The following is a 27,495-nucleotide window of genomic DNA, read 5'->3' on the forward strand; positions in this document are numbered from 1 at the left end:
TCCAGCAGAAATACTGATGCACTTCACACAGTTTATTAACCATAGTGTTTGAGGAAGAAGTGAGTTTTAAGTGTCTTCTTGAAGGAGTTCAACGTTTTAGATCCTCTGATTTGAGATGGAAGAGAGTTCAACAGTTTTGGCGCCGCATACATAAAACTTCGAATATTCCTTGGAACCACTAATGTAAGCGCTTCATTCTTTGATCTTAGATTGCGCCTAGGCTCGTGAACTTCTAACAAGTTTTTCATATATACTGGCGATTGTCCTTGTAAAGCATTGAATGTGGTTGTCAGTATTTTGTATTCAATTCTTTTCTGTACCGGTAGCCAATGTAATTCCTAAAGCGTAGGAGTAATATAACTAAAACGAGATGTTCGTGTAATCAGCCGGGCAACAGTATTCTGTACATTTCTTGATGTACGTTTTAGAGTATGCATTAACTTGAGGAAGCTTAAGAATAAATTTATAATAATAAAAATAATAGGTAAACCCCTTGTACTTCTCTGATTAAATAAATCACTGTACTTACTCTGGAAATAAACAAACCAAAACATTATTGTTATTGAAATAAAAAAGAAACAACAAAAGAACAAAAACGTTTTTTTTTACAAAAATCAGGCACAATGTTACGTTTTCTATTAATCATGGAGTTTATTAATCAGAATCATCAGTGTTCTAACTCTGGGAATTGTTCATAAAAAAACGCATGGTTTCAAAAAGACCTTCAATAATTCCAGATAGCCGGTATCATAGAACATATAAAGACATTTTCCTAAGTTAAATTTCTAATATAATAATTTATAATAATAAAAAACAATCATAACATATGTTTACATTATTTGAATGGAATGTACAAACGTTTATGTTGAAATCCTTGACTATAAAAAGTTTCGGACATTGACTTAGGTTTAGAAATGACTTAAGATTTTTTTATGAATACATACCCGGACATATTGTACATTAATACTGCTGTACATTGTTAACAGTGATAATCAGTGATCTAATTTAGACTATTAAAACTCCTTCCAGTATATCATCATCCTGGATATCTTTTTCCGTTACACCTTTTACAGCCAGTTCTTCTGTCACTCGGTCCAAGTACTTTGGATCAGGATAGCCAAGGCTGAAAACAAACAACAACCCAATACTTCAAATATAAAACCTCAAGGATAACAAAAACAAAACTTAACTAAAGCAACACTAATACGAAACATAGTCATCATTGTATTTAAATGTCATACCGTGACTGCGGTCTCGGGTCGGTTTTATGGTGAATGTCGTTCCATGTTATCACACTGTCCTTTCCTGTAGTTCGTGATCTTCCAATGGTAAATACCAGTCTGCGCTTGAAGGCAACCTTTAGCATCCTGCAGGTTGTTCTGCCACGTGAATTGTCAGGTAGGTACCCAACTCTGCGAATTCCTGTATAAGCCGCTCCAGGATCGCTATGCTCGGCCTTATAAATAAATAACGTTATCGAATTATAAACCAGTGTTTTGCAGAGCGTATTGACGTTAAGAGATTTTTTATTTAAAAAGAAGAAATTGTCACTTTGATAAAGTAAACACCGTCGTTAACCGCATCGTTGATTATAATAAAATATGATGTCTTTGTAACATGCTCATATATTAAGATCTTGATGTTTTAGAAACTCTTCAGATCACTTATGTATCCATATTAGTTTAAAAGCAATAACGATTTAAAAGTTAACGCAATGGCGTTTGCAACGTTGTTTACTTTAACAAGAGCAGCAACATACAGCCATATTCCACGCCAAATAAAAACAGTATCAACTTTGCCTTAAAGATGCACTCTTACTCCCAAATAAGATTTACCACATTTGATACTTTTTGTTTTGATAATCCAAAGAGGAACAATTAATGTCGAAAACAATGGTACTTATGAAGACTACCGAGTTTAATTTGAAAGAAATGTGCATAAAACGCAGACTACCGTACGAGACTATAGCAGATCACAGTAAATCTTTTAGCATTCACCAATCATTTAATATTTTTTGAGTTTTCAGCTTATAAATACACGGTTACAATCTTGTTATCAGTAATTCATAGTTTCCATTATTGCATTATTTAGTAAGCAGTTACCTAGAGTTTTATCAGTCAAATTTATATTTGTTATTAATGTGTATGTTTTGTTTTTGAATAAGAGTGTCACCAGGCTTACATATCAACAATGGACAAATATATAAATACCCAACAAAGGCTTTTGGGTCTGTGAACTGCATTTAAAAATAACCTTTAAAAAGAAAAATAATTCTGTTTTTTTTTTTCTACTTTTGTACAATTCTTTAATCAGACTAAAATAAGAGCCTTCAAAAAATAGTAATTAACGAAGGGCAATAACAAAAAATACACTGCAGCCAGAGTTGCTGTGCACTGCAATTCTTGCGGTATATATGTATATAAAGTTTGAAGTGAAAAGGAAATAAACAGACGACAATAACTCAACCAATACTTACACTCAGAGTTATTTTTCTTGTACACTGCACTTCTCCTTAATTAGATCTTACTGTATATGTTCGAAGTATATACTTAAAAGATTGTTCGAGTTTTTAAGTTCGACTATAAGGTTACTTCTACCTAAACAACACTGTTTTGGCGGACACATGGACTATAATTTCAATTATTTCGATGCTGATGCTTAACACGGATGCAATCTAAGAATGCTGACTTCCGGAACATGCAATACCGGCCATAATACTCTTGTACTTCGAAGGCATATTGGCTGTTTGTTTGTCACTGTTTTAATTGTGGCGACTTTTTATTATTTGATCTTAAAACTTTATTTGTATCTGCTTTCAACTTGTCAAGTTGTTTTACTTTGAAAAATAATTTATAAATTTACAAAATGCAACCTCTCGTGTGTCTTCTTGAAAACTAAAACTTAAAGCGATGCGTTAGAATTTTGGGTTAGTGTATAAAGTATCATCGTAAAGGTATTGGTTTTGAAAATATTCAAAATATTCCGGCAATTACCTGTAAGCAGGCCTCACAGACAAGTAAGACACAATACAACCACGATGTTTATCCTATATGTATAATCAATCAGTTAAACAAAGCATAATCACATTGCTATTATGCTCAGAAAAACACGATCAATCACGGCATCGTTCTTGTGCTGCGATTTGATTAGTCGGTTTAAGTGAAACCAATACAAACAGTGTATATATGTATGCTTTGCGACGGCATGAGCCGGTCTTGTCAGTAGTACGTTCCACGTGATGCTGATCGCTGGTTGAAGCAATCCGTATCGTTCATTTGGGTCGATCGACAATACTGATGTTGCAATTAATTTGAAATTCACTTGATGTATTTGGACGGAGTAAAAGCTGCGTTTATCCGATGCTTCAAAATTTGGACATTAAAGTTGATTTGCAAACAGTAGTAAATGCTTGAGGTATATCCATGCCAATAAGTTCAATTTTAGTAAGAGATACGACTAGGACTTTTACAATGAACCTGGTTGTGCACACAAACTAGTTTAAACCCCCAGTAAATTTACATTTTGCTGACCGTTCCTTACAATCCTTGATAAACATCCCTAGTTTTTTATATATTATGTATGCAGTGTGTTTTTTTGTGGAGTTTTGTACTGTTGTTCCATGTTTCTTGTTTGTGATTGTTTGTTATTGTGTTCTCTGTCTTTACGAACATATAAAAGGTTTGGTTAAAGTTGACAACAGGCCTGGCAAACGCACGGTCACCTTTGAACAAATGAGATGGTTACGAGATTCAGTTCCATAAATTTAGTTGCTTCATGTTGATGTGATGTTTTGTTTTATAATGTACAGTGCTGTCGTTGTTTTATTATTTGCAATAGATATGCGTTTTATGTGTTTAAGCCATTTAATTGAATATGCCACTTCAAACGTTTAAATTATATAAGATAAACATACAGTTAACGATGTTAAGACAGCATAACTTATAATAAACGTTTAAATTATATAAGATAACATACAGTTAACGATGTTAAGACAGCATAACTTATAATAAACGTGTTATCATTAATTTTATTTTGATCGTTAAACTTTATCTTTTTAGAACGGTTATATCTTATGCTCAAGATGGTAGATATTTGAACGTATTATTTAATACACAGATATTAAGGTATATGTCGTATGAATTGCGGACATAATTATTTATATACTGCTGAGTCGTAACCCTATCATTGTCCTTAGTACTTTCATTGTAGTTAGATTTATGGACCATACTGAAAATTTGCACAAAAACAAATTCTAAATAGTTTCTGAATGTCAATAAATCTTTTAGAATCGTATTTCGGATACTAGTATGCCAAATACAAAATTAACTAAAATATTTTACAATATAATGAAAAATGTTGACAGCGATGTTCATACAAGCATGTTTACTATTGTTGGAACCAATTTGTACCCACATGGGTTTGGATATCTTTGAGAATAACAAACTGTTGATGGACACAATTTATTTTAAAACGAATATGTTGAACGTTTAAGACGTCAAAATAAGCAAAAGTAAATGATGTCATGGTGAGCAAATGTGGTTTGGAGGACCACAGCAGAAAAGTTAAAAACATTTTTTATTTAGTTTTGAGGTTCAATATTTAACATGTATAAACATATATCCGTTTTAATATGTGTAGCTGTAATTAAGTTTAGAGCACATTTTAAGAAAGCAGATTTTTGTTCATATTGCCAATCTAAAAGCCATTTGCATTTTGTTGGAAAAGTCTTTGTACAATGAATATGTTTTGTGTCCTAATAGTCATTACTACCCAATCAACAATGTCTTGAGGCTTTGTAGTGATAGCAGTTTTTTGAAGAAAGATATTTGCATTTTCGTTACCACTATCTTACATTAATTTATTGAATATTATTCTTATTTGCAAAGATGTCATCAAGAACCCATAAGACATTTTCGGTAAGGTAGTCTGTAGCATATTGAAACAAAACTTGGTGGTTTTATTGACAGACTTTTCGAAAAACAATTTAAATCATTCATCCAAAATGTGATTAAGTCTTGTGTCGTAAATATTGGTCAACTCAATATTACCCGAACCATGATGCGAAGGATGCTTGTTTTACTCCAAAAAAGACTGTTAATCAAAACTACATAAAAAAGGAACTTTTCGAAGGCTTTAATTTGTTGCCTTCCCAACTCACGTTGGAACTGTGACAGGCCCTTAATGCAAAGTTGATGAATTACGAACAATTTCAGATGGACACTGTAGCTTACTTTTATTATTTTACACTATGATATCAAAAACTCCAGAAAAATAGAATTAAAGTAACAACAATATTTTTTTTGTGGGGAGGGGGTGCGAACCCATGCTGGTAAAGTGAAGAAAACCGACGCCTTACCCAATAGGCAACAAGGATCAATATAACAGAGATGAATATTGTGTCTTTTCAACAATACAGTGATACCACCACGTGAAAATGTAAATACACCAACCACGCAACAAATAATCGCTGAAACCCTTGAGTAAAGCTATTGAAAGTTGTGGCATTCAAAGACGATATTTAAGCAAATATCGACATTTGCTGACAGATCCAGCTCCGAGTCGTAACACTGCTTATGTTTTGCCACACTTTATTTCGTGATAAAACAGTGCATTTTACAAACTATGAGCGTATTCCTTTTTTTCTGTGGAAATTTCATTGCTTGAAGATTGAAATTAAAATTTATAATAATATGTATACTGCGTTAAATAATGTCCTTACTGTGAAAGTGTGCTAGAAAGAATTGTGTTTTCGTTATAGCAACTCCACAAAATGTATATATAAGTTAAAACTATTGGAACTACGCTTCTTTGCCATTAAATAATAGGGTTATGTCACTACACATGTTGAATAAATGTGAAGTTTAGCAAAATATATAACTACTTAAAAAAACTGTTTGAGGAATTCAAACAGTTGTCAATTTTTGTTATTTTAGTTTGTTGGTAAAACTTTTGTCTGATCCTGTGGCATCAGTGTATATGTCTATATTCAATTCTCTGTTAAATGTATAATTTATGGACTGGTTGCCTAAAGAGCGGATTTACCAAACCTTTCTATATTTTTTACCTATATTTCTTTTATCGCGAACCGTATTTTTCGTGGCTTTAGCTGTTTTGAAAGGTGAAATTAAAAAATTATATTTAATGGTGTCGTGTTTCGTAAAGGGAAAAAATCGATGCGTGGATTTGTACACTGTATATCAGCAAGTTAAGAGTTCAATCAAAATACACTTTTGCTCGATTGTTTTTTTAAATCTAATGTTATAATTTGCCAATAAATGTGTTGTGACCATACAAAAAGTCATTGTTCATCATTCCATCCACAAAATTATCATTAATTATGCATTATAAAATGTGTACCTGATTCTTGTACTTATAATAATACGTAAAAAGATATCGTTTGTGGATGGAAATTGGACAATGTTTTAACACTGAGACCAATAACGTTCCTACTCCCATTTGTCAATATAAACATTTTATTTCCAAATGTGAGCCACTGTTGGTAAACATGTTTTGTAATTTTCTAACCTAGATTAAATGTTTACTCACTAAAATGAAAACTTACTTACGAGTATGTTTTGTTTCAATTGACATCATTTGACTGTGAAATGTTTTTCATGATGATGAAAGTTGCCGCTGGTCCAAGCTTTTTTACATTTGTAAAGTATTTTGCTCGAAGGCTTATATTTAATTCAAGTCATGAAACTCGTGAGTAGAATTTGACCTTATTACGTAGATCAATTCTATAGATTATCTTAAAAGGAATTTGTTCAGTGTTTGGTAGGAAATGATGTTTAAAATATTTTTTTACCAAATAACGACCACAAAACAACAATTGCGGACACATATCTGGTCACAAATAGCGATCAGTATAAAAAGGAACACTGGTTCGGACAAACAGTTCTTATATTGACAGCATAATTTGGATAAAATAAATCCCTGACCTTAATATTTCTGAACATACCCTTACGATATTCATTTAGGTAAGCACATGCCGTTGCAATTACTGTGATATTTACACGAAATTAAACCAAGCAATTAAAATGTATATGGACTCCTTAATTGTTTGCTGCTGCCTGTGTAAAACATGCTAATTGGGGTTTAAACATCTAAAACCAACACCATAAATGAATAAATACCGTTGCAAATGATGTTGAGGTCATTCAGGTAGATAAGTTGTTTTAAAACGGTTTTTTTAAAGCAGGGCTTGCTATGAACTATCATCATAATTAAAGTATGTTTTGATTTTCGAAAATTGGTTTATTCATGTATTGTGCTAACTAAAAACGGAAGACTAAAAACGGAAGAATACACAGTATGTATTTCAATGTTAGTCGATTGTCTAGAGAGTTTAAAATCAAGATTGAATTCAAATTGGTTATTTTTATTATCGAATTGAACACTCTTTCTTCTTTATAATGGTTATTATTGAAAGAAAAAAGATATTCGCTCTTCGCTCGCTTCGGGTTTTATGAAAACTAAAAAAATGTTGTTTTTTAATTTTATTTATAGTTCATAGCACGTTAAAGCTTAAATTGTTCACCATTTTCAAACTCGATTATTAATAAAATTTATACCACAACAAGCATTCCATACTGTTTGGCATCCGTCGGCGAACTCATATTTCAGTTCAATGGTTCTGTCATTCGGATATCCTGAGCAACTGAATTTGGTTACAGATACGGTCATTTTCCCTGGTGGCTGGTTTCCTTTAAATAAATAATATAAAGCATTTGGAGTATAATCAAAATTTGCTAAGAAGCTTGATACCTTTCATGGGATAAACATGATGGAAAAGAAATATTGCAATATCCACATAATGGTGAACAAAATAATTCATGCAAACAAGCTTAAATTCACATTTATTTAAGTGAACGTGATTTTGCGAGGAAATATAGTCGTAATACTGTCTTTTTTCAAATATAACTATCAACCATTAGCCTTTATTTTCAAGTGTATTATGGTTTTCTTTGAGTTTTAACATTTGAATCTGTACGTATAGCTTACCAGCCTTCCGTTTTCAACTTTTATGATTTTTAGCGACCGCATCGATAGACAATTAGAGACGAATTTGTGGGGGTTAAACCCTGATAATATATTATTTTTAATTTGTAAAATTCTTTTCCTAGACCTTAGATATTAGGTTTATAACATCAAATTAGTCTGTTTGGTCCTTTGAATTTAAAATATCATCTTGGTCCGATTAAACTCACCAGTTAAGAACTTAAACCTATAAAAGACATGGTTAAGTTTAAGTTTTAATCTATTTTAAATGCATAAAATCAGTTAGCCAATAAGCATTTATTAACAAAGAACTTGTTGTGACATCGATAAACAAAATAATCAATTAATCGTCATAAACTGCATACAATGATATGATTATTACATTGTATACAAATAATAAAGCGTTCATGTCAACTCAAAACAAATCAATATTATTTCATCTAATATGTATGATTTTCTTGACAGCTTTTGTATAGACTATTTGTTTAACGTATATTCGTTTTATACCAGGCAAACCACATCGGCTTGGTTTAAACACAACATATTTTGGTAAAATATACAATAAAAAGTATACAAACATTTAGCACAATCAAACTCGTACAAATGTAAACGCTAGCTAAAAAATATGGAAAATGGATAAGGTCGGTCAAAATTTATTGACAGAATTAAAAAGAAACCTTAAAGCGTATACAGTGTCTCGTATCTGTCGTTCTAACAAGCTGCTTTAAAATGTAAAATGGTCTCATAACTGTTTTTACATTTATTCCGAGATAAACATCATTTTGGAATATCTGATATTAATGACGATACCTTAATTAAAAGAAATTCTAAAACATTTATGAAAACCAAGCATACATCGAGGTATCCCTGAATGTTCATACTTTCGATAATTCTTTATGAAAACCAACTCAACAAGAGTATCTCTTAAAGCGATGGCTGCTCCCCAAACGCCCAATTTCAATGACAAATAGTGTAATACATGCGCAATGTGCAATTTAATGTGCATCTTTATATACACGTTGAAGTAAAAATCATAGCATGTAATGATACGGGCTTAACATTAATCGGATATGCTCAATCCTAACAGAAACATGTCAAATTTAAATTTTGAAAACTTAACCATGCGGTAAACTATTGAGCTACCCTGCTTAAAGCCCTTGAACGCATGGGTTCTATAACAATATGTTCTATAAAATGATACTGCTAATGTCCCTCTTCAAATATTGAAAGTAATATAAATTACTAAGCATAAAAACCATAACCAAGAAGGCCAGTGTTCAGCTTTAATTCACAATGACCTTGTTCTTTGATTCACCGATCTCAACATCAATAGGGTTCATCTGATGATAATGACTAACCTGTCTACCAAGGTTTGGGGTCTGAGGATTGAACATTGTTCAGCTTTTGAATTTTAGAATTTTCAGTTTAAGGTTAAAACAACCTTATCTTTTGACCCACTGACTTCCAAATACATAGCGTTCATCTGCTGGTCATCACAAACCTGCCTACCATGTTTAAGGTCCATATCCCTCAGCGTTCTTCAGTTATTGCCGGAAACTGATTGTAGCTTAATGTCACAACGCCCTTAATCTTAAATCCGCTGGCTTCAAACGCTCAATGATTCATTTGCTTGTCATGACCAACCTGCATACCATGTTTGAGATCCATATCCCTTAGCGTTCTTCAGTTATGCTGGGGATGGATATTAGTTTAGTATAGCCACGCCCTTAATCTTAAACCCGCTAGCTTCAAACGCTCAAGGATTTATCTGCTTGTCATGACCAACCTGCTAACCAAGTTTTAGGTCCCTGGACACAAACGTTCTTTAGATAGTGTGCAAAAACCGTGGGTACAGACATATGGACTTAAGTAGGGACTGACGGTCCGAATATTATATGGCTCCCTTCGGAAGCGTACACATGGAATAATTTAAAAAAAAATCAATGATAAATATGTGTGTTTCCTACATGTTCTACATGTATTCGTTTAACATTTTTCTCCCCTGTGCACCAAGAAACGCTTTTACATTACGGTGTATCATATCGAAGCACATAAATCGTGGACATGATATAAAAGGGGGATAATTAAATACGTTAAAGATTATATAGCCATGTGCATCTCCTATCATTTGCAACTCCTTAATTACTGAGTAAATGTTAAACCAGATGTAGTACATAGACGACAAAACACTGTTATACATAGTTTGTGCTATTTAATGGCATATTTCTTTCAACTAATGCATATTTGTGTTACTATTTATTTATTTAGCTTAAGCTTAGCTTAAAAGGTTTAATAAAACATGAGGATATTTAATAACGACACATTCGGAAGAAAATGGCGGTAAACGATTTTTATATCAGTAATAAAAACAGAAATTGAGATAGAATAAAATGCTGCTGTTATCAATAAAGGCACGCAAATCAATGTTTAAGCATTTGAAGACGAGTTTCCTGTGCGTTACTTTGATTCAGAAAAATAAACAAATTCACGAATAAAAGACAATAGTTTTGACAGCTGAAGGCAAATTAAAGAAACCATCACTGGAGTTGGTTTGAAATGACTATTACTTCGTGCTATGTAGGTTTTAGATAGTATTCCGGATGAGAACACATGTTAAACAACTTTCAATGTGAGTCATATCTATTGATCAATTGATTATACAGGAATTCAAATGAATGTCAGTGCATGAAAGTGTTATATTTGGATGTTGCCTTTAATAGTAAAACAATTGTTTTATTATAGTTTCGATCTATGTATGAATGAGTCTATCGAGTCATTTAATGCAAATCTTAATTGTATATATCAATACGAACCAGCACCACGTAATATTTAAACCTGTACATATCATTTTAATCATCATTATCAAAGTAAAACACGAAAGGATCTATGCTGAAAAATAGCATACATTCCGTAAATTTAAGTTCTTTTATTCAAAGATATATTGTGATACAAAATGGACATTCCCGTACGTTCTTTTCGAACGATACCATACTTTATTTAAAAGAGTCTTTAAAACTCCTAATACTTTCAGTATCGTGGCAACTGTTAGGGGTTTAACACATTGTCAGGATAGTTTTTCGCTTTCTTCGTAAACTAGCTGTAGTACGATTCCATTCGACCATTTTCACCATTTACTGATATCCCGTCTTACAATATGGTATTGCAACGATTTTCGTCATATCGAACAATTCTTTTTTAAAGATGATTTTCCATTGATGAAGAAATCTTCATTAAAAAAACTTTTACATCCATAAAACATTTTTTATTATTACCCGATGTCCTATATAAATGTTATACACTATGTTCGACGATGAGTTCAACTAAATACTTTTCGGTTCTGGGAAATTTGGCGCGCTAACAAAATGCGCCCTGAATTTCAAATACAGTGGAAACTCACTAAACCGTGACTGGACAAAATTTCCGGTTTAGTGAGGATTCCGGTTTAGTGGGGATCTGATGTACGAGGTAAGTTTACTCAAACTATTAACTGAGTTAACGTTTAAAGTCTTTTGTCCTCTAGGGACAGTTCAATTCTCCGACGTTTAAACGGAGTTTGAGACATGATTAAAGCACTTGCAAAAGTGATAAGCATAATTAAACATTTCTGCGTTTTTATAATCATCTGTTTTCCAAGTCTTTCGATAAAACAACCCTCCAAAATGACCACTAAATATCCGTTTCTAGTTCTTTATTTTCTGCAACTAACAAATTAATGTTTCAATCAATTTTCTTTTCACAAGTTTGATTATCGCGCGACAGTCAATCCACAGCGCAATCATCATTATCGAGTTAACACAACATCACAGGTGTAATATTAAACGACGCACCGGCTGTCAAAACAAAGTGACACGCGATTCGCGAATTCCTAATACACAAAATTATTTTGACATGTTTGAACAAATAAACGTCCGGTTTTGTGAGGTAAAATTACGTTGACAACTAACAAATTTTCTCGATTTTTTGTCCGGTATCCGGAAATCCGGGGTTCCGGTTTTGTAGGGATTTTTTACATTGAAAATAGAAGGGGAAAACGGGACTCTGAAAAAAGTCCGGTATCCCGAGGATTCCGGTTTTGTGGAGATCCGGTTTAGTGAGTTTCCACTGTACGAATATTGATATTTAAGTTTTTATGTTTCAAGTTTTATTGACATATTATATAGAAACCCATGTGGACAAATACATAATTTCAAAGTGTAAGCACTTCCAACTACACGATTTCTGCAAATAAAAGCGATACAACCGCGGGAGAGATTGCGTCATTGCGGAAAATCGCGGCGTTATATTCCGCGTCATCGCCACGTTCATCAGTTTCTACCGCATACGACTTGCAAAAACATGCACGCGGCGTATCGCCGTGATGCGGTTTACTGCGATATGCAGGTATTTTTTAACAGGTAAAGGTGGTATAAATATAAAAACATGTAAATTCAGCCGTTCTCGTAGACTTGAAAAGTATGTCCCTAGTTAGTATATTGAGTGTTTGTCAAAAGTATTTTTTATAAGTTAATTGACTCAACCTAATTTTTATTCACAATCATTCAATTTCAACGAGGACATTCGAAATTTAGATTATTTGAAACAATGTGAAAATATCCTATCTGAATCGTACAGTATTTATTACTTTATGATGTTTATTCTACGAGGATAAGTAAGCACATAATAGAACACTATATATAAAATTGAAATATGGCAGACAATTCTGATATATGAACAGTATATATAGACAGCCGTATTTTAACGAAGAGACGGCAGTTTCATTAACTTTAGAAACTTTTTTTATATGCACATGATGGTTGTTATTATTCTCTTGACAATGATATGAGTGCATGATAAATGACAGTCGTAAAAAGGCGTGCTAATAATACTTTAAATTCGTATGTTTTTGTCATTTCATGTTTACCTTCTGTTTTGCTGGTCGTAACTCATACTCTTGAGTCTGCCATTGTCACGCGTTTCCTCACGTTTAGAAATGATAATACACTAGGCAGTGTTTTTATTCACACACATAATTATCTGTTACTCGTCAAAAAAGCGTGTGGAATTCCTAAAAAAGAATAAAAACTACCAAACGGGTTTAAATAATCATGGCTTTATTTAGTTCAAAAGTTTTATTGCAACTCCCGAAATTGTGTTCATGTTAAAAAAGCTAGAACATAAATAAAAAACAACAACAAAAAACGCCTTGTTGTGACATCTTAGTGTCACATTCAGTAAGAAATAACTTGGTATGGGGAAAACTTACTGTTAACGCTTTAAGAAGGCTCAGGGGAAATATATTCTAATGGAAATAAGGTGTTCCAAGAATCACCTAGAGTTAGGAGTCTTATTCGCACATAGACAGGATCCTCTTGCAAATGCTTTATGTGTAGAATGCTTTGCTTGATAGATATCAATTTTGTATTAGGCACTCTGGTAAATATACCAATAATGTGCTTAATATACTTTGTAGTGATTCTGTCTTTTTCAGTCCGGAATACATAAGTATGTAATTTACTTACACATATTGTTTTTTTTTATTTTAACACCATCGTAATTATACTTAGATTATTTACTAATAACAGCTTGTACTGCTTCCATTTAAAACCTCTGGTAATTAAACGTACTCGTATGCAATGTATTACTGTACCTCGTGGTGCTTCTGAATTGAGTATTGAGCTAGATATGTTTATATTAGTTTTTCATACTACTACTAGTACCTTTTGGTGTTTTTATGTTGTGTATTTATTTTATACTTATATTAGTTGGTAATCCTATTCCTACTGATGATTTATAAATATTTCCCATCTCTCTCTATATATAAAGTTTGACTGCTAGGTCTTTGCCTGTCATAACTATTGCAGAACGGTACCTTTAATATATTTTGTCTCATTTATATGATATATCAAGAATATATATATATATATATATATATATATATATATATATATATATATATAAACGCTTTTTAATTGCGTTGATTAACGTATTGCTTATTGTCATAGTAACCTTGTGATTCTGTTTTCCTTAACTTATTCCTCACTCAAATCGGCTAGCTATGCAGTGAATGCCAATGATACAGAAGCTAACATAGCAACGTCATTAAGCACTCAAAGTATCTGTTGTGCGTGCGTGAGTGTGAGAGCGTGCGTGTGGTGTGGTGTGTGTGTGCCCGTGCGTGCGTCCCTGCCTTTTGCGAGCAGTGCGTGTGCCCTACGTGAGTTATAACAACCCATAACTAATTGAGCTTATAAAAACGTTTAAATCTGTTCATTTTTAATCGGTGAATTTCTGAATGAATTATGTATTCTGGCTTCAGCAGAAAAAAATAATGTTGATTTATTACTTTAACAAAAATAAACAATACCTTAAACATATGAAATATCAGATCTTTAAACAAAACTAAAGTACCTTAAGTTTTTTATCTGACCTTATAACATAAACAATATTTCGAATAACGTCATGTTAAACGTTTACATACAATAAGTTTTGAATAATAAGCAGGTTTATCGTTGTTCCCGCGAAAATTGACGTTTTAGACGCTTCAAATGTATATGTCCGTAAACGTTTTCACAAGACACAATTAAAGAGAAAACGAATAATTGATGAAAAAATCGTTTTTGTTTTCACATGGAACGCAAAAGAATAACAGACGTCGTAAACTAAACGTCAGTGGTATATTTTGCAGACTCGTTGTTCCAAAATTGTTTCGAATATTGAACATGTAAAAACAGTCCCTAACTAGGCAAATGCTGTTGTTGTTGTTTGTATACCCTTTTGTAGACATTCACTCGAGCATTCGCCAAGGGTCGCCTTCCATCTTAACTGGACAATTAAAACAGTTTTTACTGTATATGAAACAGTTAAATGTCGTTATGAATTACAGTTCAATTTAATATTTACTATTTCCAAGTTAACATGAGGTTCAAATCCAAACTGGAATTAGGCACATCTGCGAATCGAATGATAGTAAGAAAACAACAGATGGGCATATCCTGTGATATATAAATCCATAATGCGTATACTTGAATGGACTACGTTATGATTAAAAGGAAGAATCTCGACAATATAAACTAGTAAAAGTCACTGACCATCGACAGTGAAAGACTCTTGCAACTTCTCTGTCTGACCTGTTTCCTCCTCTGTGATTCCTTTGGCGACCAGTTCCGCTTGCAATGTCTGTTTTTATATTTCGTATGTTTGGTACGACCTTCAACACATAACCAGTTAAATCATTACTACACATACATAGTATATTCATTAATTACTATAACTATACATACAGAATATATTCATAAATATGAAACTTTTGATTACCACCTTGTTACCGCCTAATTGAGGAATGACTCGCGGGCCACATTTGTTGGATACTTTTGTAAATAATAGTAGATGTTACTGTTACAACGTATCATAGGAGAATTTAAAGTTTGGTTCAGATGCAACGTAAAAAAAGAAAAAGAAAAAAAAACTGAATCTTTCTTACACGTCAAGTTGTTCCATATTGAAATAAAGGTCAACGTTCTATAGCTACTGAGCTGTCTACTAATATTCAATCCCTATAATAATAATGAAATTAAAATTTAAACTAAACAGTATAACGAAGTATAAAGATATTACAATTAAGATAAGTGTAAAACTAGTTGAGATTACTGAGTTATATGATTTGAGACATATGAACGATATGTTTAACTGAAGAACAACGTTGCGGTTTATTTATTTACGAAACTTCTTGAATTGGGTGCTGCTATGTTCCACAATGTTAAATTGTATAGAGTTGTAACGTATATTGTATAGCAATTGTGACACTAAAAGAATGCCCGTCAACATGTATCTACTGAGATTCATAAACGAAGTTCATGTGAAATATGCATTTATCTGTCACTGTTTCTATCAAATTTAAACATTTATTTAGTATAGAAGCAATATCATAATCAAGCAAGAGTACTGTAATGGAATGCTGTATGCTCGTCTGTTAGTGATAACTGTTACAGAGGGATAACATGAACGCTTTATAAAGATGGGACTTCCAAGACAAGTTCCGAATGGTTATTCGAGTATGTGTAGATATGTTTGTGCTGTGCTAGTATTGTCTAATAGTTATTTGTAAAATAAGATACATGTATCAGGAAATGTTGAACAAACATTGAATAAAAAACAAGAAAGTGTTTCACGTGTGATCATATAATTGAAACTAACTGGATTTAAAGCTGCACTCTCACAGATTGAACGTTTTGACAACTTTCCTTTTTTTGTCTTGGAACGAGCAATTGTTTTGCAAAAATCCATTGAAACCAGTTATATAAGACTGCTGGCAAAATAAATAGATTGCAGATTTTTATATTTAAGTTCAATTTTTGATGTTTTATGCATTATTTTTAAACCGTTAGTAACGGTTTAAGCAATAAAACATTAATTTTCGAACGGAAATATAAAAATATGCGATCTAATCTTATGACAGCAATCTTTTATCATTGGTAAGCAGATATTTTCGCAAAAATCTGCTCTTAAGAAGACAAAAAATAAAAAAAAGTTGTAAAAAAGGTAAATATTTGAGAGTGCATCTTTAACAAGTGCCATGGATTTGTCCATCCTTGAAAAGGCACTTTAGATATTTGCACATATTTTGTATTATCATATCGTGCACATGATCCTAAAATGTAACCCTGTGATTTTGTTTTTACATCAATAAATTAATTCTGATTAGGCTATGCAATGCAATAAAAACAAGAAGATAAACAAACGAAAGAAAACAAGAAGAATATTTATTTGAACTTTAAATTGCGAATCATAGTTATAACGAATGCCCTGCTTATACTAAAACATGCACAATTATGGAGTCATAAGGTGTTGTACGAGAGGAATTTTAGTATCAAATTTTCCTGAAATACACTGAAATCTGTGCGATCTGCATGAACGACTACGAGGGCAAGATATATTGAGGACAAACATATTCACCCTACTGTCTTTTCGATGGCGAACCAGCGTTATCGTATTATTTGGCCAACTGTTTGTGCAATTAAAAGACAAGCACGTCAAAATACGTCATTTATGCAGATAGATACATTGTAATTATTTTACTCTATTGCAATGTATATTACTATAATTATCATGGAAAAGCAACTATTATTATGGTAACACTATTTGTATAACTGTATATTAATTTCCGATTTCATTTAGAACTATGTCTAGATATTAAAAATTGGACTGTAAACACTCTGGAATATATGGCATAAAGAGCGCCTTTGTTTAATATATGACTAAAATGTAAGTTCAATGACTGAAACAATACATTGAAAACAAAAAAGTTCATTTGATGGAATGGGTATGCTTTGCTCACCGATTCGTGCCTCGTATATCTTTAGACGACACATACCAAAAACGTGAATATATGAAATGTCAGTTTTAGGTACGCGTGCAGTACAGTTATTAAAATCGGTCATAACGTTAAGTCTTCCTGCACCAAATATTAAAATGTGTACATACATTAATTGAATCAAACATCCACTGTCTCAAAGTCACGCTCTTGATAAATATTTAAACATAAACAGATAATGGGAGATATATCTTGTTATTTTGCAGTGGTGAACAAAGAAAAATATGTGATCGAGCCATTTTATAAAACTTAACACTTACTTTGAAACATTTCGAACAATTTGAAAGATTTCAAAGTGTATTTTAAGCCAGATATGGAGATATTATTCAACAAAGGTGAAATTCATATCCGGCAAATGTTTTCAGAAGGTATTCATTACATGCAATAAAAGGAAAAGAAAAAACAATGAATGGAAAATGATTGGAGGACGATTGAAACTCGTGAAAATCCCTTCTCGACTTTTTGATAAATAATGAATAATGACGAATTAAAATTTGTGAATGGTAGTCTTGATAAACTGGAACTATGTCGGCTTTCGACGATTGTCTCATTTTTATTGTCGATCGGGAATTATATTTAAGACGGGCATCCGAAAGTATTCAAATTTCTGTTTGTTGGTTTGGGCTGAGTGGTGAAATAGGTACAACAATACTCATAGCTCTTACAGGACATCTGAAGGTGACCGGAGAATGAGTTCTGCGCCGTCGTGAGCCACTTCCAAACAGTTCCTTCATAACGTACAGTGTAATGTAGACTTTTTTGTACCAAGGTCAATACTATAACATTCTGATTTGGGAAAACCCAACTTTCAACTTCGTTTTCCGTTTTGAAGACGTGTGTGTACATCTGTGTAATTATTGTCAAACTAACTGTTTAATGTATTTGATAACATTTTCATGATGATGCCCTCATGTGATAGCTTCTAATACTGTACGATTCGTAAGCGGATACTGCATGCATCAATTATTAAGACTAAAATGGTCAAAACTTAATTATACAGTTGTGAACAATGATATTGTAAAACTTTTGGTCTGCTAAAACCCGCGAAACGCAATTTGAGGCACAGGTCGCTAAAGTGTATCTACCGACAGTGACCAAACTCTACTGTGCGTACCAAGCTTGAACGAAAACACCATGCATTATGTCGTAAAAACAATACAGAATATATATTTATCAAAAACGTCTATCCTGTTCATAATCATCCCTTAAAAATTGTTTAATATCATGTGAACTGATGCTGCATAGTTTGTTAAACAAGAGGAAAAAGGATAAAACACTCATCGTTCCTTTTAAGGAGATGTGCGCGTTTTCAAGAACGCTAACCAACATATTGATATGCACATTCATATTTATTGCGTAAACTAATACTGCATATTTATTTCACAGAAAATGGATAAATACAGCGGTCTACGTTTTTTTTTCCTTATTTGGAGTTCGGTGCGTTGTAATGACATTTTAAAGTGTACAACCTGCAACTGCGTTTGTGTAGGTCGACGCTTAATAGTTATATCGTATATTCAAGAACTAGTAAAATGTATTAGTAAATTTAAATCGCTGGTAATAATACATAATAATACATAAATATTTCAACTTATAGCTTAACTAAACAAACCAGAATTACAAGCGTTTGTAAATGATTTTACTTATCTTGTACAAATAAATATATAACAGATTAATAAAGAATATTTCAAGAATCATAAATTTTCCTTAAATCTCTTAATCTTTTCTCCTTTGTAAGTATAATACAACCACCTATATTATTAAGGCCCCATTTAGTACATATGTATCACAAGCAAAAAGGAATGATCGAAAGGATACATTCGATAAAACAAAGAAAAACATTCTGAAAGCTATATGCATTATTTTAAACGAGAATGCCAAGTAAGTTATTATACAATAAATCCATAAAAACTTTTAAGGTTTTGATTTCTAGCAGCATGTGTGGTAGTCCATATTTTAAGAAACGTCCTAAAATCTGAAGTATCTGGATGTGATCTAGTCTTCTTTGCATGGAACTTACATCGCATATATTGACAAGTCGGGCGGTGTTGGCAACATTTCAGGGCCTTTGTCGTCCTGGGTAAGCAAGTCACATACACTACGATATTTGTAGTAGCGGATGGTTACATTGCAATGTGAAGAGTATTTTGAACTAATGTCTATGCAAAATATCGATATATATAACGAACTTATACAGTAAATGGAATCAATGATGTATGACCATACAATTGACCAAGGTTGCATATTGGATATTTCCCCATGATAGCACTGCAAGGTAATTATAGTTTTTATCTATACAGGTGTATACTGGGTATGCAAAGATATGTATAAAGGCCTAGTTTAAGATATGTTTGGCATGATAATCCCATGTGGTGCATCTATTATCACAGTAAGGTCAATTTTCTGTGTGTTTTTTTTTTGGCTCAGGGCAATTTAGTGTTGACACTTTTGAGCATATAATCTCATTGTCTCACTAATACATATAAACAATATCAATGTCTAATCAATGTCTAATGTATTTATAAATTAAACAGATTGAAAATAAATAATAAACAAAAACACTATAGGGATATAACGCTATTATGTACTTTGGGGCAACGTTTTACATGAATTTTAAACATCTGAGTGGGCCGAAGGTTATTCTGTATATATTGAAGCACAGGCTGGGTTTAAGTCGAATATGGGTACTATAGATAATATTTTTGTACGTCATTGTTTATCAATGCATGTTATTAATCAAGGTAAGTAACTGTTTTGTGTATTCATCGATTTTACTAAAGCCTTTGATTATGTTGATAGCGGTAATCTCTGGAGTAAATTTATTAATTTAGGATTACGAGGAAAATATTTGGTATCATTAAATCTATTTATTCATCAGTTAGATCCAGGGTATTGTATTGTACTGGTATTGTAACCAGTTGAGTGGAACATATGAATGTGTAATAGGTGTACGACAGGAGAATGTGTATCGCCTTTCTTGTTTTCGATGTTTTTTAAACGATTAAGAGTAAATTTTCTATGGAAAATGTATTAATGGAATCAATATTGATTCGTTAAAACTTGTTCTAATACCATGTGCTGATGATATAATTGTGTTTGCTAATAATGCTGCGGAATTGCTAGAAAGTCTTAACTCATTATCGGAATATTGTGAACGTTGGAAATTAGTTGTGATTACTGATAAAACCAAAAATAATTGTTTTAGGAAGGGAGGGAGGCTGCCGGCAAATATTCATTTTCATTATAATGGTAATGAAATTCAGATTGTTAATAATATCAATTATCTGGGAACGGTTTCTACTCCCGGGGGCTCATTTTCAGATGCCCAAAATACAATTGAAGGTCAAGCTTTAAAAGCAATTTTTAAGATAAACAAGTATTTGTATAAATTTACGGACCTTACTATTAACCATAAGCTAGATATGACTGATATACACTTATTTCGCCCATTCTAAATTATGGAAGTGAAGTCTGGGGCTTTGTCAAATGCAACACCATAGAGCGAATACATATGCAATACTGTAAAAGATTGTTGAGTGTTTAAAGAAGTACACAGAATGATTTATTTATGGTGAGTTTAGACGTGTAAGTTACCAGATAATTAGATACAATAATATCATAAAGTATTGGGTTAAGTTATTACGTACATGTGATAATAAGTTTAATAAGAAAATATATCTTACTTTATTGGATGAATGTGAAAGGTATTCTAATAATAAAAGCTGGTGTTCGTTATTACGAGATCTATTGAGTTCACTCGGTTTTTATGATGTATGGCTCTTCCAAGAAGTAGGGAATGATAAATTATTTTTGCTCATGTTAAACAGAGACTAAATGATAATTTTATCCAAAACTGTAACGGAAGATTAGAAGTCTCTAGAAGACAAATATCACTTTGTCCTGGAATGTTGCCTATATATATATGTATATGTATACTCTTTATTTCCACTTATCTGTGATTAAACATATATATTTATTGACATGTAAATTTAATTTTAGATTGCATTATACAATATTTTAATTTATTGAACTTATGAATTTGTTGTATTTGCGTATTTTATATTTATTTTTATTTTTTGTTGTTTAGTAGTTTTGTAATTTGTATGCATGAAATTACCTGAAAACACTAGATTGTACATTTATTTGCGCATGGATAATGTTCAAATAAGATAAATGGGTTAAGTTATGACTCAGTGATATCCATATCATATGACCTCGATAGAGTGCATGCAACTTGGTGAGAAATAAGCTCATGGGAGGAAACTAGAGTGTATTTAATTAAATAGATATCTTGAGTAATCTGCCATGTTACCATTGTATTATTTTCAAATACTGTTCCCACGTTCGAGTAATGATCAGAAGTACCGTTTACGTGTTGTTGTAAGTGATTCATTTTCCCCCAATGAGTTCGTTTAAACCTAATGTACATAGATATACTGAATGACAATTGATTTATTAGTATTTGATTTACACTTATTTTGCAAATATATTCACATATTATTAGTCATATTGATAGTTGATGTTCAGTGGTATTACTCTTGGTCGTTTGGTTAAATGAAAGCACTTTTCTTAAATAGTATGCTTAGTTCGTGTATCATTTTTTATATGAAAAACTACAGAAAAAAGCTTAGTAGTCGAACGTTTAAACATAAATCCCGTTTAATGGCACGGGGTAAACGCCAAAGACATATAACACAAAAACAAACAATTACAAACCATAAACATGGAACAACAGTACAAAACTCCACAAACATCACAGTGCATATATACTATATATAAATAGAGGAGTTTATCAAGGAATGTAAGGTGCGATACCAGTGTAATTGGAACGGTCAGTAAAATGTACATCTACTGAGGGTAGAGAAACACGAACTAAATACACAGCTCCGATACGTATGACTCGTAAGCAGGATTTTCGAAAAATATAGCTATGGATTAAAACAATAAACAACAACAGGTTAACCAGACGTCATGTATATGTAAAATAGGTTTACCACTCATAACGGGGCATGGCCTTATACAATATTGATGTGGTATAGTTATTGATACTTTACTGATGGGAGATCATTTATAACAGTAAAAGATATAGGATATACATAGTTATAACAATCAAGACTTGTCCTGTGTATCGTTTTAAAATTCCAGTCGTTGATATGTCTATGTTTCAAAAATTTGTTTACTCTTTCTGCTAATACTTATGTAGCCTTTCGTGATCCACCCATGGTTTTGTTGAAACCATGGACCTTGCCGAGACCTCTGGAAGACTTACCAGCGAAAGGTAAGCCCAGTAAATTCTCTTTGCTTATGAACAGGCTTACAGATCCATTGAATCTTTGGGTCTGAGCGGATACATTTGTGGAATGGATCCTCCATGATTATTTAATAAAATTTGTAGCTAACTTCTTCAGCCATCCAGTAAGAGTTGCGTCTGAAAGAACATTTTGGTTGAAACATGGCATTTTTGCTTTTGTTTTTACAATAAAATATAAATACAATAAAATTACTTGGTTTAATATTGTATTTGGGAGTTCTTTAACTGTGTTGCTAGTTTTAATAGGCGTGTGAATGTTCCCTCCATAGACGCTATCAGAATAGCTTAAAGGTACTATCGAATTATAACCCTTTATGCTCAGTAACTGAAGCTTTTATAATAATTTGTATATTGATAACAATATGAGTTTCGTCCTGTTTCACATCGTATTGTAAACAATGTTTTCTATTTCGCATTTAAAGCTCGAAGCAATATTACTGTTGAAAAAAGGAATTCCAAAACTGGGACGAATTGGAATTTGAAATTTGACCCATACGTGTTTACGCTTATGACGACACATACCAATCACGTGAATATATGATACTACAGTTTATGTGCGTTTGTAGTATTTTATTAAATTCGGTCATACAGTTTTCCTCCACCAAACATTAAAATTTTTATAGTTAAATATTTATGACCTCAAAATCACGCTAATGATCAATCTTCACAAACACAAACTTCAATTGCAAACACCAAATGAGAAATAAACAACATATGTGTAATTCCAAACTTGTTTAGAAAGAAAATTAGATGTTCGAGCGATTTTATGAACATAACAGTTTTTTTATGTATGTAAAACAAGAGATGTTTAAATCATTTAAGACAATGGTTAAATGCAGATATGCCAAATGTTATCAAATGGCATTAAAAACACGCAATAAATAGGCACAACTGATGTTTGATACTCGTGAAAGTCCCTTAATGCCACATTTATCAAGTCTATACCGTTGTTGTTTACTAATATGAACTAAGGCGCTGCCTCTACGGGCTTGAAGTGCTATTGCCGGACACTTTAAGCTTACTTAATGACTAAGTGAAACATACTAGGACAAAAAGGGAAACGTTTTTTTTGTATATGTTAATAAAACTTTTTAAATATACGCAACAATCTTCAATAATAGTGTATAAACTATATATAATGCATTACTTTATATTTCATATGAAGTTTAGAGTTATTCTTCTTAACTAACTTATATAAAGCTACTATGCATTTGAGATCAAGTACACAAACGTATTTGAGGAATATGTAACAAACAGAAAATAAATAAAAACAAGAGCTGTCACAGAGACAGCGCGTTCGGTTATTCCGCCGCTTTTCGGTGTATGGACTGAAAAGTTTTGGAGAAACATGCATTGATCACTGTTATATTAGATTTCAATGCAATACATGATGTGCTGAGATATTTACATAAATTGAATTGGAAAATATTTGAGGTGGTACGCAAACTTTAACATCAACTGTAAGTTAAAAGGGGGCATAATTTTATCAAAATGCTTGATAGAGTGCACATAATATATAAAAATTGAAAATATTTGAGGTGGTACGCAAACTTTAACGTAAGTGGTAATGCTGATGCTGACACTCGGGTTATTAGGATAGCTCTCCTTATTCATCGAATAGTCAAGCTAAAAATGATCACATATCAATAATGTTGCACTGAAGTATATTACAAGCAGGGGTAATTATAAATTTAACTAGAATTGAATGGGCAAAACTCTATTTCAATATGATAGTAAAACATGGCAAAACATTTAATCAATTACTAATAATTATGATTGTATATGAACAATATGTAGCCAAGCAGCTCTGGAAAATTGTCTGCAAAATATCTCAGTGAGAATACAGAATATATTCTTATTTGTTTGTTACAAAAACATTCACCACATCCCCGCCAAAAAAGTTGAAAAACGTTAATTATGAACAAATGTGTTGTTTAGATTTTAAGGGCAAATACAATTCTGCTTTAATTACAGAATTATATTAACGATGCTTTCAATAAACTTCAAAATAATTTGTGTTTGCAATGACAAATCAGACAAACATCATGTCTAATGATTAAAATTATCTAAATTTCAATTAATGAATATTGTAAAAAACTTTGCTAAAATCAGGTATAAACCAAAAGACCTGTGACAGTTAAATATGCAGCAACACATGTATTTTTTACAGATCACCAACAGTGACCTTTTTGTCTTGCTTTTTGATAAACAGGTTGTTGTTTTTTACATCTGGTGGGAAATAAAATTGTATGAATAAATTAATGTTAAAATTGTCTAACTTTTAAAGGCCCAATATGTTATGAGGTATATTCTAAACGAAGCATGAAAATAGTCAAAACCAATTGTTTATATCATGGGACTTTCAAGACCCAGTGTATTAAAGATTAAACTTATCAAGGTGTTATTACAAACAAATGACTTCTATTCTAACCCTCACACAATGTTTAACCCACAGGGTGATCTAAAAAGAAATGATACATTGCAATTACAATCAACATTCAACAGATCTGAAAATATATTCTAAATTTAGCATCTATATAGAATATACAATAAAAGTATTCAAGTCAGTGATATTGTTGGAACACACCCAAATAAGAACCCAGTGAAAAACTGTCAGCTGAGCTCACTAAGCACTATTTCATATATTTTTTATACTTGTTGAGTGTACCAGCCAATAGAAGAAGACCAAATTTCAGTTCCAAAACCATTTATATATGAAAACAATTGAAACAATTAAAATGATTATATTATATAATTTATACAGAATGACATCATGAGGCTATTAAACTATTCACATTTAAGAAATATTACACACCACTGAGGGCCATATGACATTAAAAGGACCGGCCAGTCAGCCCCTGAAGGTGTATATGGATCGAGGCGTTAGCCATATGGCCCGAAGTGGTGTGTTATATTTCTTATATTATACCGAATACTTTTTACCACTTAATAATTTTAAAGTGCCTTTGATGCGTTTAATTTAACAAATCTTTGTGAAAATTACAAGCATCACTCAACAGTTTAATGACGTAAGCGGTCCATATTGTATGACGTCAGCGGTCCATATTATTTTTGGCGAGGTCCGGACCGGCCAAAACATGATATGGACCGCTAACGTCATAAAAACTGGACTTTTATTGAAATACATTGATATACGGACCGATCAACCTTATATTCACAAAGAATGGACATATTTATTTAAGGTATAATGTTTGTTAATATGCACAAATTAAGGCTACAGTCATCTACTATTAATTTACATAGATTTGAAAAAATGCTTGCATTATGTGCAGTGTCAAATTATGTTGATAAAGTTCAGTGTTCTCAAAAGCACAATCAGTGTTTTCTGTACTGACAGCTGGATCTTCAATGTTTAACATATATATCAGTTCAACAACATACAGTGATCTTGGATTCATTGACAGTTAAAACACCATAACTACTATAAACCGAACTGGTGTCTTCTTGAAAAAATCATGAATAAAAGAAACCGAACAAACCAGCAACAACTGAAAGTATCTGGTTTTAAATACTAAATATGGTACAAAATTAACAGAACAGAGTTTTGCAACTGTCTATACGTTGCTCAATTATTACATATTTGCAGTAAATGTCACATTTTTTATTATTCACACAAACAAGTTTGACAGGGGTGACTAACATCTGCATTCTCTTGAAATATGGGATTCTGTGCTGCATCAAGTTTCAAATGGTTTGACCACTTCAGGCTGCTGGCACATCAGAATCTGCAAATAACACAAATGCAATGTTTTTAACAGAATAAAAGTACTAACTACTACTCTGAAGGTTAACAAGTTAACAATCATTTGAGGCATACAAACTTTTTTATGTAGTCATAAATTTGATATAGTCACATATGTTGACAATTAAAGAAGTCCAACTTCAACACAAATTATTTATTTATGAAACAACTTTTCGGCCATTCGGCCTTCATCAGGTTGTATGTATATAATGAACAGGAAATGACGTCAACATCAAATGACGTCAACGTTGATAACGTTGATATAGTCACATAATGATAGTCATAGTGTAATTTGACGGATTCAAAGATCAAGACAAAATAGATGAAATATATTATGTTTGAATATTTTGCAATGAGTATTAAACAACTCCAAGGTAATTGACTACAAAGAAGCATTTTGGAGGAGTCAGACTTGCTTCTTGCAATCTCCTCTTACTTGAAGACATTTTCCATTCTCTGGAGGTGGTATGGAATTCCAGACAGAACTATCTTGAACAGGATTCTTTGTCCATAAAGGTCCTCTCGAGCTTCAGCAACCAGGTGGCTATAAAAAAGAACCAATACATTTGTGCTTTTACAGAATGTTGAAATGTATTAAGAAGTATTGAGGGATAAGTCAAAAACCTGAAATTTATAAAAAAAAAAAAAAAAAAGCAAACAAAATATATCATTAGAAAATGATATAATCTCATGGCCGTGACCGAAATAATTTACAACCAGCATGAAACAATGTTATTTAGGAATGAAACAAACAGAAAAGATAAACTTAAAAGATTCAAACTCGCTTCTGTCTGGATACATTTTCATAAAGTGATTGTGAAATACTAATAATTTACCGCATGATGTCTAATCCAATTTGAATTTGGCTGGCTGGTCTGTCAACTTGAATCTCAAAAGGAAAGAAGGCAGAAAACATAAACTAACCTTTTTCCACAAAATGTTTCATTCCACCTTCACACCTACGTATCTTTCAACACTTATTCAATCAAGTTTGATACAAAATCCTACAATAGCATCCTATAAACTATATTAACATTCGGAATATTGCTTTTAAAATCACATTTACTATCG

At 32.1% G+C, this 27,495-nt stretch overlaps 1 protein-coding gene across 1 annotated transcript; it reads right to left on the reverse strand.

The window, feature by feature from the left end:
- Positions 1–1,005: 1,005 nt before the first annotated feature.
- On the reverse strand, positions 1,006–27,265 carry LOC128241231 (E3 ubiquitin-protein ligase DTX3L-like). Its single transcript, XM_052958180.1, has 6 exons — positions 27,261–27,265; positions 26,861–26,968; positions 8,211–8,227; positions 7,594–7,706; positions 1,242–1,456; positions 1,006–1,123 (listed from the first exon to the last, which is right to left on the reverse strand). The coding sequence occupies exons 1-6, from the start codon at positions 27,263–27,265 to the stop codon at positions 1,006–1,008; spliced, it is 576 nt and encodes a 191-aa protein (XP_052814140.1).
- Between the last annotated feature and the right edge of the window lie 230 nt (positions 27,266–27,495).

The sequence above is a fragment of the Mya arenaria genome, chromosome 7 (assembly GCF_026914265.1).
Source record: "Mya arenaria isolate MELC-2E11 chromosome 7, ASM2691426v1".
NCBI lineage: Eukaryota > Metazoa > Mollusca > Bivalvia > Myida > Myidae > Mya > Mya arenaria.